The 18501-nt window shown below is 39.9% G+C and overlaps 1 protein-coding gene across 1 annotated transcript in view; it reads right to left on the bottom strand.

Moving 5' to 3' along the window:
• LOC131418212 (ADP-ribose glycohydrolase MACROD2-like) overlaps positions 1-18501 on the bottom strand; it is a 709048-nt gene that overhangs the window by 81658 nt on the left and 608889 nt on the right. Inside the window, exon 5 of the mRNA XM_058562207.1 lies at positions 4794-4838. Within this exon, the coding sequence (XP_058418190.1) occupies positions 4794-4838 (45 nt within the window). The remainder of the gene's footprint in view (positions 1-4793; positions 4839-18501) is intronic.

Below are 18501 nucleotides of genomic sequence, written 5' to 3'. Positions count from 1 at the left end.
TATAGTATCATTTTGTAACACCCACGGGTAAGGTGTTTTGGAGGCACTCAAATGAAAGTCACTGATACATAGGGCTTCTGTGCCCAGGTTTCTACTTGTGATTCAGCAGGAACAACTCCCTCTCTCGGCCTGGGGAAGCTAAAGGAACATTCTTCAAAAGTACCCCATGCTTCTCATTGACAGTGTATCTTATTATCTGTGTTGCTTCTGTTTCTGGCAGAGGGTGGAAACCTGGAGCTTGGCCATGAGCATGGCTTTCCCTCCTAAGGAACTCAGTTGTACTCCTGGCTCTGATGTGGCTAGACCGCCATAGGTGGCTACTGATTTTCTGTCCCTGCTGGCTCAGGTTGAGGCCCATTTCAGCACTGCATGGTCTTGGAAATGGAAGGACATGAGGAAACATTTACTATACTAGGATTAAAGAAACTGATTAAAGGACTTAAAAGGAATTCTAGACATTTAAGCCTCTTTATACCACCTCCCATGGAGGCAGAGCCTAACATTGAAGATGACTTTGTCTGACATCATTGAGATGCTCCTGCTTCTACTACTATTAGAGTCTAGAGACAGGAGCTCAAGAGTTAAGAACATAAGCTTTGGGGTCAGACAAACCTGGATGCAAATTCTGGCTCTGCTATTTACTCCCTCTTAAGTCTTAGATAATAACAGTCCCTGCCTCCTAGAGTTGTTACATGTCTTAAATGAGCTCATGTATGTTGACTGATTGGCACAAGATACAAGCTCAGTTAAAGTCTGGCTCAGCGGAGGTGTGCTGGGGATGACTTGAGCCAGCTCGCACCAGCTGATTGTACCCATTTCTCCCCAACTCCTGCATCCTTTGACCTCGTGTTTGGTAGCTTGAACAATACAATGGTAGGTGTATTTACACCAAAGAAATCTTCAAATTCTTCAAATCGGGTTTTCCCCCACCCTAGAGTCAGTTTACCAGCACCTCAAATTATTATTCACTATCATTCACTAGCATTTCTTGGCCGGTTGATTCACTCACGTAGTCCTTCACTAGTGTCAACTGCATTCTTAAAAATCCCTCCAGCATTTCTACTTGCATGAGAAGAAGAGGTGATGCAGGGCAGAGGGAAGGCAGGAGTTAACAGTCTTGGGGGGCTGGTTCAGACTCATCTTGGAGACCAACATGCCCAAGTGTGAGATCTGAACTGAAGCCAGCTTGCTCACCAATGTCTGGCAAGGCCAGCTGGCACATCATGGAACCATCCTGCACAGAAGTCCCCCATGATTTCAGCACTCAGAGATTAGGAAATGGAGAGCAGCTCCCCAAGCCCATTCTGCCTGCATGACTTAGCGTTCTTGCGGCATTGAGTGTGACTTTCACAGCTGCATCCAGCTGCTGGAGACAAAACCCCCAGGAAACCTGGTGGGACTAAAATCAGAAATGATGATCCAATTTATGCCCTCAAACCTCAAATGCTGACTCCAGCCTGGTGGGCTCTGTATTAGCATTAATAATGATTTCCTTAAAATCACTCAGTAGTTTGGATAGCTAGCTGCATCTCATTAAGAAGTCAACTCCCTTTGCCTAGAAATATGTACTTACGGCAGCTAGGCAAATAATCGTTAGCAAGATAAAGTCCTTAAACTGGCTGGTTGAAAGGGCAGTACTCCCCACAGCTGAAGGATATTCCAAGGATACTTCACATGAGCAGGATAAATGAGAACAGCAAACATTAACATTAAATTCATGGAATTTAATCCAAGACAGAGTGATCACTTAAAGGCTTTTTTCAACATACGGGTCTTTTAAAGAAAAACACATTCTACGTATGTATAGATATTGACTTTTTTTTTTTTTTTTTTTGTGATGAGATCAACCCTGTGCTGACATCCGCCAATCCTCCTCTTTTTTTGCTGAGGAAGACGGCCCTGGGCCAACATCTGTGCCCATCTTCCTCCACTCCACATGGGACGCCGCCACAGCATGGCCCGCCAAGCAGTGCGTCGGTGCGCGCCCGGGATCCTAACCAGCGAACCCCAGGCCGCCGCAGCGGTGCGCGCGCACTTAACCGCTTGTGCCACCGGGCCGGCCCCTAGATATTGACATTTTAATTGAAATTTTACTTTGGGCTTTATGCTTTACAAAAGGCAAGCAGAGTCCTTGTCTTAGGCTAGATTCTCTCAGAAGCAGACACTGAGACAAGGGTTTGAGTGCAAGCACTTAATTTCAGAGATTATCCCAGGAAGAGCCAGAGGGGAGTAGGGAAATGAGAAAAGGAAGGCAGACAATACTGGGTGTTAATGACCAAGTACCCCTGTGGACAATCAGGACTCAATTCTACTGGGAACCTCTGGGTGATGATATAGAATCTTGCTGTTCAATACCACATATTGCCAATGAGTACTTGAAATGTGGCTAGGATATGTATTCCTAAACTGAGATGTGAATGTAAAATATACACAAATTTCAAAAACTTAGCATGGAAAAAAAAGAATGTAAAATATCCAACTAATATAATTTTTATATTGATTATATGTTTAAATCATAATATTTTAGATATATTATGTGACCTAAAATATTATTAAATTAATTTCATTTTTTCTTTTTCCTTTTTTCTATGTGACTACTAGAAAATCTGAAATTATACATGAGGCTCACATTTGAGGCTCACATTGTATTTCTACTGGACAGTGTTGGAATAGAACGTGCCTTAGATGTGTCCTGCAGGGGTATTGATCAATTCTTGTCCATCATTCGTTGAAGGCTGCTCCACAGAAATTAATTCCCTGGTACTCTGAGTTTGCTTTCAGGATCAGTGAAAAGGACTCAGCTGAGAGTCACAAGAACTTTCCTTATAAAGCTGTTGGTCTTGTAAAACAACAGTGAGTGCCAAGGGGACACAGGTAGGGAACTGACAGCTGCTGTCACAGTCCCTCTTCCACCTCGTTCATTCCTGTTCCTAACTTTTAGATCCTCCCTCTACTTCTCATCCCCTCTGAATCCATTGCCCTGGGAGACCAAGGGAACTTTAGGAATCAGACATGTGCGGACTGGAGAAGAGTAGATAGAAACTATGATCATTGTTCCAATGAACTGTTATGAAGAAAAGGAACTTGCGTTATTTCTCCATGAAGATAGCGGTGGTCAGGAGAGGGAGACAGATTTAACCTAACAAGGAGAAGGACAATTTTAACCAAACCTTGCTTAACAAGATTGTTTTCCTCAGAACTTAAAGATTCCTGTTAATGGAGATGCTCAGATGGAGGTTGTCAGTGATTTGTAGGGAGTTCTGGCATCAAAGAGGAGATTACACAAAATTAGGACCTCTAGTATATCTATTTCAGTGTTGAAACCTGGCCCCATATCATTCCTTAGAAGTGTGGTTGACAAAATGGAGACACAGAGCTCTTATACCATAGAATTAAGTCCTATACCTTTCCAGTATCTGTTAGAATGAGAGAGAAAAAAGCAATCATTTATTGTGTTTACTATGGTCTAAGAAACATTTTAGGTATGATATCTCATTTAGGCCCCCAAACAAGACTGTATGGTAAGTTATTGTCCCCAGAGGTGTAAACTGAGGCTCACAGAGAAAAGACTCTTGCCCAAAGTCAACATGTGGTGGAGCTAGGATTGAATTCAGGCCTACTGATTCATACAGTCGTGATCAAGCACATATTGAGTGGCTGCCTTAGTCCAGAATCTATGCTTTTAGCCACTAGATTTCCCTCCTCAAACATTGGTCTTTCTTGAGGAGTTGGCATGCATCTTAATTTCTAATAATGAGAGCAATATATCATATGTACAAGGTGTGTTTTCCAAAGATGGCCACAGCAATATTTCAGGTCCTATATGCTCTGCAGAACCTTGCCACTCCCCATCAGGAGACTGAGTCTATTTTCTCTTCCCCTGAGCCTGGGTGGGCTTGTGAGTGACTGTTCCAAAGAAAAGACTTTGGTGGAAGTGATGCTATGGGACCCTGAGACTGAGTCTTAAAAAGAGTACAGCTCCCTCTGGCTTACTCACTTTCTCTAGAGAAACCACTTTGGAACCTGGCTGCCATGCTGTGAGGAAGCCCAGGCCACATAAAGAGGCCATGTATAGGTGTTTTGGAAAACTGCCCCAGTTAAGGTCTCAGTTCACAGCTGATATCAATCGTCAGACAGACATGTGAGCGAATGAATCCTCAGACGATTCCAGGCCCCAGCTGTTGAGTCTTCCTGCTGAGACCTCAGACCTGTGGACCAGTCACCCTGGCTGTGTTTTGTCTGAATTCCTGACCCACAGAATACATGAGCATAGCAAGTGGCTGTTTTAGCCTCTCAGTTCTCGAGGTGATTTGTTACACAACTATTACTACAACGTCATGTTCCATTTTTACCTTAGCTGTCAGGAAGCTCAAAGTCATGTTTAATGCTTAAATATAGTTACTGTATTAGCCATAAGAGTTAGCACAACTACTTCCTTATTTTATGACCTTGAGCGTACATTTCTATTTTATTTTATTTTATTTATTTATTTGTTTGGTGAGGGAGATTGCCCCTGAGCTAACATCTGTGCCACTCTTTCTCTATTTTGTATGTGGGATGCCACCATATCGTGGCTTGATGAGCAATGTGTAGGTCTGCACCCGGGATCCGAACCCTCGAACCCCGGGCCACCGAAGTGGAGCGTGTGAACTCAACCACTATGCCACCAGGCTGGCACTGTCATTTCTATTTTATTAACCATATTTTATCTTTCTTTGAAAAAATGTGAAGTGTGCACAAACAACAAAATGATCCCTGCCTCTGCTATAAGAATAAAATCATAAATTTAATACCTGAATCTTCCTTCATGTCAACATCTTCTTCTTCATTATTATCATCTATTAAAAAAATAGGAAAAGACAAAGAAAAACTCATATGAAAGCTAGAAACACCAGATTTCTTCAATTTGATTAATAAAAAATCAAAATAAAGTAAAAAACAACACCTCAGTAGAAAAGAGAGTGTTAAATCATGCATTTCTATTGTTTTATATTAGTATGCTAAACTAGGAAGAAAGTGTACACATTAGAGTACAATTTAAAATTTACATTTCCTTTACAAAATTATTATATATTTATAACAAATTATGCAATAATTTGTTTTACTAATAAAAAGTAACTCATGGTCACTTCAGTCATTTCAATTCCTAAGAAATAAAAATCGTAGACTTTAAATGCCACAGTTTTTATCTGAATTTATTAAAGGTATCCATGCTCAACTCAAGTATCTGAGAAACGTGGGCATCACCACACGGCAGTAGGTCAACACAGCGCCCAAGCCCTGCTCTGCACCAGGAGAAGTGCTAGTTTGCTACACAAGCAAATCCATGCATTTAACCACGTGTTCCCGAGAGCCTCCACCAGTTACACCATTCCCATCTAACTCCCCTCCTCTCGTCTCTCAGTGTAACTCCCTTCTACTGCTCAAGGGTGTGTACTTCCTCTGCACTCTAGACGACATAATTGCTTTTTTCAACTTTTGATGTTGTGATCTCTCTCCTTAAATATTCCTCACATCTAGTGCATGCCAAATCCTGTCCTGCCTCCCTGTTTTTTCCTCTCTCCTCATATTATTGAAACCCAAATTCAGACTACAGTGCCATTTGCATTCCCTATTTTGTGGTTTCCTAACTGTTCCTCTCCTTCCCACTCCTGACTCCAATTCCTTTTATATGTGTAGCTGCCAAATCAATCTTAAAATACAGCTCTGATCTGGTTCACAACTGTTCAGTGACTCCTCTCTGCCTAATGAGGAATGTCTAGACTTTTTGAGGTAACGCTCAAGGCCAACAGTATCTGATTCCAACCACTTTTCTCAGTTTCAACACCCCTGTTCCACTCATGCTACCACCTACACAGATGACAACGTGTGGCTCTTCTCTATTTTCTCAAGGGCTCTTTTAGTGTCCTCTACCTGCCTCAGTCCTAGAAGCGAAGATCTTCTTCATCTCTATTCACACTTATCATTCCAGGCCAAGCCAATTGCCATAACATCTGCTTGACCCAAGTTTGAATGAAGAGTGTTTTCTTTGGTGTACCTTATTTATTTTGACTGCCTTCTGAGTATGACCTTTAAGGACCTTTGGGCTTAGGTCTGCATACTGGCTCCTCCACCCACCCATTCACTAGGCATGTGATCTTGAAGAAGTTGCCTAACCTTCCTGAGTTTCGGGTTTATCAGCTATAAAGTGAGATAATAATAATGTCTCCTGCATAGAGTTGTTGTAATGATTAAATAATATAATGCCACATAAAACACTAGGACAGGGGGCACTTAACAGAGGTTAAGTGCGTGCGCTCTGCTGCTGGCAGCCCAGGTTCGGATCCCGGGAGTGCACCGACGCACTGCTTGTCCAGCCATGCTGAGGCTGCGTCCCACGTACAGCAACTAGAAGGATGTGCAACTATGACACAACTATCTACTGGGGCTTTGGGGAGAAAAAGGGGGAAAAAAATGAGGAGGATTGGCACGGATGTTAGCTCAGGGCTGATCTTCCTCACAAAAAAAAAAAAAAAACCCCACTAGGACAGCTACTGAAATGTTCATTAAGTGCTAAATATTAACTATTATTACCATCAAATCCCACAGTCTAGTTACTTGTTAATGTATCTGTCTTCTACACACCCATCTCTAGATCACAAATTCTGCAAAGATAAAGACCGTGTCTTATGTTCCTTTGTATTCCCTGACACCAAACGCAATTCATTTTATACACTAGAATCAATAAAAAAAATTCTGCTGAATAAATTTCCGTTATTTCCTATCTATCTCCTACATATCAGGACAAACTATATGATGGTATACAAACAATGAGGCCTCAGTAAAGATTTGCAACTTCCTCCTGGATGTGTGCTCTATAATTTAGTCATTTCTTACCCAAATTTATTAATATGGAATTCTTCTAAGTGTTAATTATTAATGAAGATTAGAGATACATTAATCAGTGGAAATGGAAATGCATTTAATTTGAGGTTTTAGAAAGGTAATTCTTTTACTTTTTATTTATTTATTTTTTTTAATTTTTTGTTTATTGCAGTAACATTGGTTTATAACGTTGTATAAATTTAGAAAGGTAATTCTTGATGGCCATAGTTAACATTTAAATAAGTAAAGTTTCTTCTAGTCAAGTATGTTAGAAACATTAGTGATAGTCTATATAATTTCTTTCTTTCTTTCTTTCTTTCTATGAATGCAATTTTGGGAGGAAGAATATCAATTTTTTTAGAAATATAATTTTCTAACGAAATGATTATCAAAATGTTACAAAGTAAATTCTTCACAGATTCTTCTCTGAACTTGATATATTTAAACAGAATTTTCTTTTCTAGAACCATCTAAAATCTCTATGACAACAGACTTTCTGGGATCTCAGAGGTGGGCAGAAAAGAGTCTCCATAGTTTCCAGGGAAAGATAAAGGAAGAGTCAAAGATCTCTTTGCTGGTCACCCACGTATCCATTTGTCCATCTGGTAAACACTCATTGGTAGCGTATTGTGTACAAGGCTTTGTGTTTGGGGCAATAGAAAACACCAAGATGAATCAGACACTTAGGCAGTTGTCTAGAAACTTATCGTTAGTGAGGAAACAAAGACACGCAGATAAATTCGAATGCATGGTAGAGAGTAGCCAGTGCCATTACAAAAGGTGTCAGAGAAGTGACAGATGCTTCCGATCAGGCTACTAGGAAGGGTTCTCGGAAAATGTGACATTAGAACTGACATTTGAACTTTATAGACTACTGATAGCATCATCCTCACAATGACTGGCATATATTGAAGGATCAGTCTTGGTGTTATTATTCATTTGTTCATTCATTTCACTCATTCACTCATTTATTCATATAGTGGTTAAGAATATATCCAGGATCTAGATTCAGACTGCTGGGGTTTACTTCCAGGCCCAACTATATGTAACTGTGCAGTCTTGGGCAAATTATGTAAACCTATACCTCAGCTTCCTCATCTGGAAAATAGGAATAATAAAAGTACCAACCTTCTAGAGCTGGTAATATGTGTAAAGTGCTTACATAGAATGAGCATTCAATAAATACTGGCTATTACTGTTATAATGTCATTATTATTACTACTTTTACTACTTAAACAACCATCTATTGACTAACATCATGTGCCAGAACTATGCAAGGCCCTGAAGATACAGGTTGACAATCTCTTCCCTCAAAGAACTCACAAAAAAGTCAATGGTATAGAAAAGTAAAACAACAATCAGAAGAAGTACATCACATGCTGCTTAATCATGGGGATACCTCTGAGAAATGTGTACTTAGGTCATTTCGTCCTTGTAGGACCATCATAGAGTGTACTGAAGGGCAACAAAATGTATCTCTCTAACATGAGGATTATTTTAGGCTGATTATTTTCAAGAAACAAAAGACTCAGACAGTTTTTCTTCTTACCTCCCTCTTAACTGCCTAAAAGAATTCAGATAAAAACACCTGTCTCAGGACAAGAGCTATTACAGTAGCATAACATGAACTAGGTGGTAGGCAAGGAGCAACCTAGAAAAAACCTGTTTGTTCGGCTCCCCTCTGTGTTCTTCTGTTTCTGTGTGGCCAAATAAACTCCTGTTTCCCAAACATTTGCTCCTTTTCATCTATCTGTGAATTGGCCTCCTTTCCTTTGAAGTCCCTGACTCTCCCCACCCCCAACATCTCCTTTTGCCTTTAGCTGAGGATAATATTTAAGATGAGGGTTTCAGCCATTTTGGAGAGTTACTCAGTTTTCCTGGGTTTCTCCCACGTATACATTTTATTAAAATTTGTTTGTTTTTCTCCTGTTAATCTGTCTCATGTCAATTTAATTCTTAGACCAATCAGAAGAACCTAGAAGGGTAGAGGAAAATTTTTTCCTCCCCTACAATACTTACACAAACCTATATGGTATAGCCTACTATACATCTAGGCTATATAGCGCTAATCTTATGGGACCACCATTGTATATGCAGTCTGTCATTGACTGAAACGTTATTATGTGGTGCATGACTGTAACAGATTCTTGGATGCAGTTAAGCAGAGGTTCTACCAGGAAACAGATATGAGGCAAATAAGTCAGGGAGAAGGTCTATAAAGGCTTTTCAGAAGAGATGAGGCTTAACCTGAGTCCCAAAGGGTGAGTTGGAGTTAGCTAGGGGAAAAGAAAGGCTACAGTACATTCCTAGCAGATGTGGGTGCACTGCCTACACCTCTTTGTTCCTTGAAGCTTCAGTGCTTGCCAGCCTGACTTCCAGCCACCAGATCCCGGGTCTTTTTGCCTGAGGGCTTTCTCTGGGTTGCTGGAGCCCACTCAAGAAATATCAGGGAATTAACACCCCCCAGAGGGCAGTGTTTCACAAACAACTGATGGGATTTATATATAAGTACTCCAGCTCCCTTGCTTCTCAGGTGGGCTAATTCAGAAGCACATTCTACGCTGTCTTCCAGAGTCTCCTCCTCCCCAACTATGGGATTGGAGCCCCAGTGGTCCAGCAATAACGGGCTTGTAATTAAACTTACTGCCTTCCTTCTCTTCCCTGTCTTGCTTTCCCACTCCCCTGCTGGTGTTTCCTGGGATCACCCTCCAAATAAATGACTTCCACTTAAATTCTTGTTTCAAGGTCTGCTTCTGGAGGGATTCAAACTAAGACAAAGGCAATCACGCTAAGTAGAGGGAAAAGCAGCTGTGAAAACGCATGGATATGAACCGTCAAGATGCTTTTAAGGAAATAAAACTAGCTCTGAATGGCTGAAGGGAGGAGTTATAGGAGGAACTATGGATAAAGTGATCTGTTCTGGCTAGATAATGAAGGATCTTCCATGCCGGGTATGATGGTTAATTTTATGTATCAACATGACTGGGCCATGGAGTGCCCAGACATTTGTCGAACATTATTCTGGGTGTGTTTGTGAGGATGTTTCTAAATGAAATTAACGTTTGAGTTGGTAGACTGAATAAAGCAGATTGCTCTCCCTAATGTGAGTGGGCGTCATCCAATAAGTTTAAGGCTGACTTTCTCGAAAGTACGAGGGAACTCCTGCCAGACTACATTTGCGTCGGGACATCAGATTTTTCCTGCCTTTGGACTCAAACTGAGACATTGGCTCTTCCTGAGTCTCAAGCCTGCAGACATTTGGACTGAAACTACACCATGGCTCTCCTGGTTCTTAGGTCTTCAGACTCTTACTGGGACTACACCATCAGTACTCCTGGGTCTCCAGCTTGCCAACTGCAGATCTTAGGATCTGTCAACCTTCATAATTGAGTAAGCCAATTCCTTATAATATATGAACACACACACACACACACACACACACACACACACACACCACACACACTATTGGTTCTATTTCTCTGGAGAATCCTGATTAATACATTAGGTAGAAGCATTTAAACTTTATCCTGAAAATTACAGGGTGACTAAACAACTTTAAGCAGAGAATGACACACCACATTTTGAGAGATAACATTTTTTCATGAAAGAAATTTACTAAAAAACTATAAAATACATGCGTTAATATTTTGGTATTATTTGTACTAAAATCAAGCACAGAGTATTTTTGGTCTGCAAAGTACCTAATGTGCCGTTACTTATTAATGAAATCCACTTTAGTGCAACATTATTCTATATAATGTGCTCACTTGAGCCATATTTATGCAGCAAATTTCTAGCAAGAATTTCTTTCTAACAAAACCAAGAACCAAAAAACAATATATAAAAGAAGATGATCGCCTATGGAGACAGGGAGTTATGCCATTCAAAATTTGGAAGCAGTTAGGAGACTGATGGAACCTGGGCACAGAGCCGCTGCCCTTTTTAACAGTTCTTTAAGCATCATACTTCTTTGTTAGAGGACAAAAATGAAATAAAAGGTTCTTAGCCAAAGTGATACAAATACCGTTTCAAAATAGAGAGCAATCCATCAGATGATATTGTTCTGTGTGTTCAGAATGCCAATTCCAGAAAATTCCCTTTCCTTTCTAGGCAGAGACCAGCCGGTGCCTAAGGCTCCATTTCATCTTACGGGGCCTCTTTGATGTTAATTTCATAATGGATGCTGTTTTTATTCACTGCATCACTCTCTGTCAGATTACTCTAAATTCTGCACAAAAAGTAGAAATGTGACTAAAGTTCTTATTTTTATCAAAAACAAGTGTGAAAACCAACTAGTTTCCTGTGAATAACCAGTCTTGAGTAACATCTAGCTTTACACGCTTCAGAAACTTCCTCATAACGAAGTATCTATCTAACCTACATTGAAGTCTACAATATCTACTTCACCTTCTTTAATGGGAGACTGAGTTAATGTTAAAGATTGTTATTCTTAACCATGATACCTGTCTTCAGTGAAGCATCTCATTTACCAATAACAAATAGTCCCACACTTCTTTGAAAAACAAAATATACCATGGATTTTGCAATAACTTAAGATTTGTTTTACCCCTTTATCTAGAGTTCCCATAATCAATGCAGTCGTTTGGGGAAATAAAAAGAATAAAAATAAACAAACAAACAGATTACAAAACCCCACAGAACTTTAGTCCAAAGTGTGGTCGCTGAAGCAGTGTCATCATCACCTAGGAACTTGTTAGAAATGCAAATTCTCAGTTCCACTAAAGATCTATCGAATCAGAAGCTGGGGAGGGGTGGACAGCACTCTGTGTTTTAACAAGCCTTCCAGGTGATGCTCATGCAAGCTGAAGTTTGAGAACCACTGGTCTAAAGTACTGATGCTGGTGTCCTGGAGGAGAATCTTTCAAAAACAGTAGTGTCCCACTTTTTGGATATCCAAGCTGAGCTGACTTGTGACGTCTAACCAAAGCTAATGCTGTTGGAGGATGCCCTCACCACGTGGTTGCTGGGACGGAGGAACGCTTATTCTCTTCTTAAGATACTTTGTGTTTTCTTCCGTGCTTGATGTCACCCAGCTACCATGCAGCCGGATAGCATGTCATTGCGGTCCAAGGCCAGGACCCTCAGACTGGCTAAGGGACATGTACATGGATGGAAACTAGCTTTAAAGAGGACTGTGGGCCGCATGGAAAAAGGACTGTGTTATGAAGGAGAAAGTTACCATTATGGGCTATTAAGGCATCATCTCCGCTCCCAAGGGAAAAAAAGGTCAGACACCTGAAATAGATCATACAATTCCCTTGTCAAAATTTCAGAGACATCCACACAAGTGGGGAGGTCTGTCAAGCAGAACAATTACAATGATCTTGTTGTGGCTTTTATTTCATGTGCTCCCAAGTCCTCTCTCTTAAGGCTGAATTTCTTCCCACAGGCTTCTGTATTCCTTATCGTTTTAATATTTCATCACCAAGGGCTTCTAGGAGCAATTTGCATTTGCAGAGAAAGGAAATATTATTAGTAAAAATAAAGTGCTCCAAGCTTTTCAGGATTTCCATGAAATAGGGAATATGTTGGTATCCTCATGTTTTCTTGTGAAACTTGACAAAGCAGAAATTCTAAGTAAAGAATGACTGATGAATGGGAAGTTGCAGAGCAGGGCTCCTGCCATTAAGTCGAAAACTTGGACTCACTGAATTGAACAAATTGCTAAATCCACTTTCTGCAAGGTAATTGATAGGGCTAGGAGAAATTTAAAAAAAAGTTTATTTTTCTTTTCTCCAACTGGTTGTTGGCCAAGAGGAGCACTCAGATCTCATTAATTTATAAATAAATCAATAAATAAAAGGTACTGCTTAGAAAACTGCATGGTTCTGGCTTGGCCAATGGGGCACACGATGGTACCAATTACTGAGATATGGGATTCAGGAGGAGAGGGATGGGGTGGCGGAGATTGTGAATTTAGTTTTAGACGTGTTGAGTTAGGGATGCCTGAAGGACTCCAAGCTGGAGATGGTCTGTGCATAGGTGAGTATACTAGAGGGCTGGCAGGAAAAAAAGTAGAAGACAGAGTGGTCAACAGGATAACGGCTGCCCAGTTAAGTAAGATGAGGGCTTGTGATCAAATATGTGCTGGTTTCAATAACCATGCTCCACAAATCAAGGAGGTTCTGATAACCTCAGCAAGGACAGCTGTGTTAGCAGGGTGGTGATAATCACATGCTGTGGATTATGGAATGAACAGTTAGTGAAGGACACAGACAGTTTTTCCAAGATACGTAGCTGAGAGCAGAAGTTAGGCCCATATGTAAAGTGGAAGAAAGGTTGGAGGATTTCATGTACTCTATTGTTTATTTTTATCTTTATTCTTACTTCTGTGTCATATTAGGAATTATTTCATTCATCTACTATTCCTTAAAAGGCTTTTTTTTTTCCCTGCCTTTGCCTCAATGTTTTCAGCTAGAGAACAGAAACTAGTCTACCCAGAGTGTTTGACGGGTCTTTCAAAAGCACCCTGCAGGGGTCTCTGTATAGAGGCCTGCAGCATGCTCCCTGCTCCAAGCAGTATTTTGCCTGTCTTTGTTTTATCAGAACTTACTAATGAGATCAAACTCTGCTTAGTCAAGGCTTGTGTCCCCAGGTCTTTATTTGTTCTGTTATCAGCATTTGCTACACACACTGCACATTCCTCACTTTTGAAGGGACGGATTGCTTTCCGTCTATGCCTGCTGCTTGTTCTTGCGTTCAGGTTGCTTGGTTACAGCAACACTTCACTGGATTTTCATTGAAGGCAAAATGTGTCTGTAGCTTTCAAGGCCCATCAAGTGGAAATGGTTAGCACCCATTTCCTAAGAAGGCAGTCAACTCATTTATGTCACATTACAGAGAACATGTCTTGTATAATTCTAAACACCAATGTGATCCATACATTAAAAGTGTACAAATGTGCACAAATGTGCCAAGTCCCTGTAAATGTTCATAATTAAGGAAAACTCTGAATTCTTTCACTCTGTAGTTTTTTCTATACAATGTGCCATTTGGAAAAAAAACATACAATTCAGACTAGGTAAGCAGTTTTTCTTATGCTTCTCTTACTTATTCAAAGACAATAGTGAATTAGCTTATTAGCACTACTGTAACAAATTTCCACACATTTAGTGGCTTAAAACAACACAAATTTGTTATCTTACAGTTTTGTAGGTCTGAAGTCTGACATGGGTCTAATTGGGCTGAAATCAAGATGTTGACAGTGCTGCATTCCTTTCTGAAGACTCCAGGGGAGAATCTGCTTCCTTGCCTTTCTAGCTACTAGAGGCCACCCCTACTCCTTAGATTGTGACCCCCTTTTTCCATCTTCAAAGCTAATGTTGCATCTGTCTCAACATCCTTCCATAGCCATGTCTCCCACTGACTCTCTTCTTCTGCCTCCCTCTTCCAATTTTTAAGGACTCTTGTGATTACATTAGGCCCATCCAGATAATCCAGGATAACATCCCTATCTTAAGGTCAGCTAATTAGCAACTTTGATTCCATCTGCAATCTTATTTCCCCTTTGTAATGTAACCTAACATATTCACAGCTCTTCACTGGTCACTGGTTGCCTTTTTCAGATCTTTACCACCCCTGTCACCAGTACTGCCTTCCAGCTTTGTCTTGCAGTCATTGTGTCGACATGGCAAGAGGTAAGAAAATCTTAGCAGATCATGACACCCTGTGCTTCATTATTGTTCTTGGAAAACTGATGACTGATGAGCAGGTAAGAAGAGGAAGGAAAGAGGACATGTGGATGTGCCATGTGGCTGGAGGCACACTAGCTTTTCAGAGCTCTAGCACTATTACTGCAAGTAGACAAGTATAGCTTTTTTAGCAGATGAAAGTCTAGCTTCAAACAATTGTCCATATTTTTAGGATTTCTGTGAGAAGAAGCATTGCACAGTGGAAATGCTTTGAGGTCAGAAATACTCAAGCATGTGACGTTGAGCAATTCGCTGAGCTGTCTTCAGCCTCTGTTCACTACCATCCCAATAAAAACTAATGGTGGACCTATGCCATAGCGTTATTGTTGGAAGGCCAGTCTCTAAGTCAGGACTGAATTAATCCTTCTTAAATATAGGATCTATCATGTTAATCTTCCACTCAAGGACTTACTCTTAGCCCCAGCTGCTTCTTACATGGTGATGAGTGTTAACATTTCTCAGTCAGGGATTCACAAATTGGATACAAGCATCCTACTTATTTCATAAATTCTCCCATCTGAACTGCCCTTCTTCCTCTATGTCACTTAGACAACACTTGGCATCACTTCTCTGCTCCTGCTAATCTTTTAAAGATCACTGCAAGTGCCACATTCTTCATTGAAACTTACTCCAAGCACCTTGGTCCTCAAACATGTTTGCCTCTAAATTCCTAAGTACTATGACCACACCAATGCTATACTTGATTATTTGCTAATATTGTCTTCCAACTGTTCTGCAAAATACTTGCCTCTCAGGCATATTATAGATCTATATCTTAAATGTAGCAGTGATCAAAGCCTTGGGCTTTGACAGTAGGCATATAATAAATTATTTGTTGATTGATAGACAGAAAGATAATGAATGAGAGTGGATGAAAAAAACTTATAAAATCAGTGAGAAGAGGGGATGCAGAAAAGGTAATGTGAATAGTTTCTCTTGTTAGCTTTTAAGGAGTAGATCCAGGTAAAAGTTTTAAAAATATCATGCCCATTTGTCAGAGGATAGAATTAAAAATTTTTTTTTGGAGAAATATTCTTCTCTTACTATAGAAGGTGAAAACTATATGAAAAGAAGTGCTATACCCTCATCTAGCTATGTTAACAATACTTATGGTTTGGGGAAAAAATTGACTTTTTACATGAGACTTTGGTTAAATAGTGTTTTAGCTGAAGCTCATGGTAGTTTATTTACGGTAATAAAAATAATCTTCTATATATTAGAAAATTTCCAGATTATGGAAGTGCAATGGAATGTTAAAAATGGCCTCTGTTTTAAACAAACTTACCTTTATATTGGTGAGACAAGACAAAGAGGTCAAAAAATAAATCGTAATATAAAAATAAAGCTATCTATTAGATAAATTTTCTGTCTAAAGCACATCTTTGTCTTAGCGACAAGTGGCAGATTTAGGATGAGCACGTCTGCATCCAGGAATCATTTTCCTATCTTAGTTTTCTTAGCTAGTTATTATGCAAAAGACATATAATAATTATATTTAACTGTTAATAAGTTGACACAAGTATTGTGTATAAGCTATATAAATTTCCTAGCTGGAAAAAAGCAGGCAAATTTCATTGCTTCCAAAGTTAGAAAATAAAGAAAATATGGATGAAGTTTTTAATCATAGGTGTTTTCATTGTGAATGAATCAGTTGAGCTTGGATACTGGTAGGGGGTTGAAGATTTCTAAAATCCAAACATATTTGTGAACTCACAAGGTAATTTTATCAACCAGTGGTAACTAAACCAGTGGTCAGTGATGAAAGTGAAACTTTTAGCCAAAGAAACAATAAGCTTTACTTGAGGTATGTTGAGAGAATAATTGGTGAATTTGTTCTTCCTTGATCTGTATATTAGACTTTACCTCCACACTTATTTATTAGGTGTATAAATCCTGTCTGATACTTAATCATATTTTCAGAGACTAATACACTAGAGTCATGGGCAGCAATAGATGAATGATACCAGGAGTGGGTTGGAGCCAGGAGAACAAAGCAGTTGGGCTCTGGGTAACATGGTTAATAGAGGTAAACACATAGAAATCTGTGGATACAGAGTAAATGGAGAAAGGGCAAACCCAGAAGTCTAGACAAGGAGGGGATCATGAATCCAGAAAACCAGAGGTTGGGCTGAGGGCACAGGTTCCAAATTCAGCTAGACAGGTAAGTTTGGGTAAGGCATCAGCAGGCAGAACCCTATGAAATAAATGCAATCCCAGGGCAAAGTCTGCCTCAGTGGCCTCAATGGTAAGAGAAGGATGGTTACCGTAGACCAGAGCTTTTTAACCTCTGTAATGTTGACATCTGTAGGTGGATAATTCTTTGTTGTGGGAAGCTGTTCTGTGCATTGTAGGATGTTTAGCAGCATCCCTAGCCTCCATCTGCTAGAGGCCCTTAGCCAGTCCCCTTCCTCAGTTGTGAAAAACAAAAATATCTCAAAATGTCCCCTGAAGGGCAAAATCACCCCTAGCTGAGAACCACTGCAGTAAACAAATGTAGGCTTTCCCTAAAGTGAGTGAGGAAGGCGGTTTGCCCACGACGTCTGTCAAGTTTCCAACATCAGGATTCTTTGATATAGTTCCAAAACTGTAAATTTGACATTGTTATTGTGAGGAAAATTAATATCCCTAAATTCTCTATTAGGACCTAGACTCTAATAAAAAAAATTGACTTCCATATTCCAAATCAATGAAGACTACACACAATAAATCCTACACACTAAAAAATACAAACTTTTTATGTAAAGAACAAAGAGATTTCTGAGTTGAATCACACAAATATTATTTGCTGTAGTATATAGTATAGTGCACCAATGGTGCACTATAACTATAAATTGTTTGCAACCAAAGTGTATGGTAATTTCATAAAGCCGCCACACTAGACTTCCAAATAATACATCTGGAAGGAAAAAGTCCAATGTGCTTCATCCACAGCAAGATATAAAACTTATGGAAAAAAAAAATCATTGCTCATTTCTTTCCTTTGATGTTCCTATAGGATTTCCATGACAGGCCCTGTTAAGGGCTGAGTTGTGTCCCCAAAACTACATATATTGAAGTCCTAACCCTCAGTACCTCAGAATGTGACTATATTTGGAGATACGGTCTTTAAGTAAGTAATTAAGTTAAAATGACGTTATTAGAGTGGGCCCTAATCTAACACGACTGGTGTCCTTATAAGAAGAGAAGATTAGGACACAGACACCTCAGAGGGAAGGCCACATGAGGACACAGAGAAAAGGTGGCCATCTACAAGCCAAGGAGAGAGACCTCAGAAGAAACTAACCCTGCTGACACCTAGATCCTGGACTTCTAACCTCCAAAATTATGAGAAAATAAATTTCAGTTGTTTGAGCCACCCAGTCTGTGGTACTTTGTTACAGCAGCCCTAGCAAATGGATACAGGCACGTTTCCATCTTCCCCTGTGGTCATGCTGTAAGGTCATGCTGTAAGCTTGTGGCTTTCTGGTGACCACTTTCCTGCTCATCTGCAGGTAACAGCACCACACTGCCTGGATGATTTGGATGGAATTTGATTTTGAGATCCATGATAAAGTACCAATTTGACTCATATTAGAAAAGTTTCCATAGGACATTTATAGGTATTGGAAGAAAGAGAAGCATGGCAGCTTTGAAAAATAATGGGAAGCAGATGAAATTAGGAGTGAGACTTTGTCAGTGTTCCAAATGCATCCTAGAAGTTGAACTCATCTGTCTCTGAAGACGCCCTGAGGAGAAACTAATCTATTATCACTTGTGCCATGACAGATGCCATTCTCAATTTTAAAATATAGCTCTGTTACTTCCTAGCTGTATGCCTCACTTTTCTCAGATACGTATCATTTTCCATATCTAAAATATATGGTTAATACAGTGCCACTTTCTTAGAGTTATCGTGAAGATTAACTGATTTACCCTTTGTATCTGA

Source organism: Diceros bicornis, chromosome 19 (assembly GCF_020826845.1).
Source record: "Diceros bicornis minor isolate mBicDic1 chromosome 19, mDicBic1.mat.cur, whole genome shotgun sequence".
Taxonomy (NCBI): Eukaryota; Metazoa; Chordata; class Mammalia; order Perissodactyla; family Rhinocerotidae; genus Diceros; species Diceros bicornis.
Note: the sequence above shows the minus strand (reverse complement) of the source record. Positions and strands in the feature narration are given on the sequence as shown.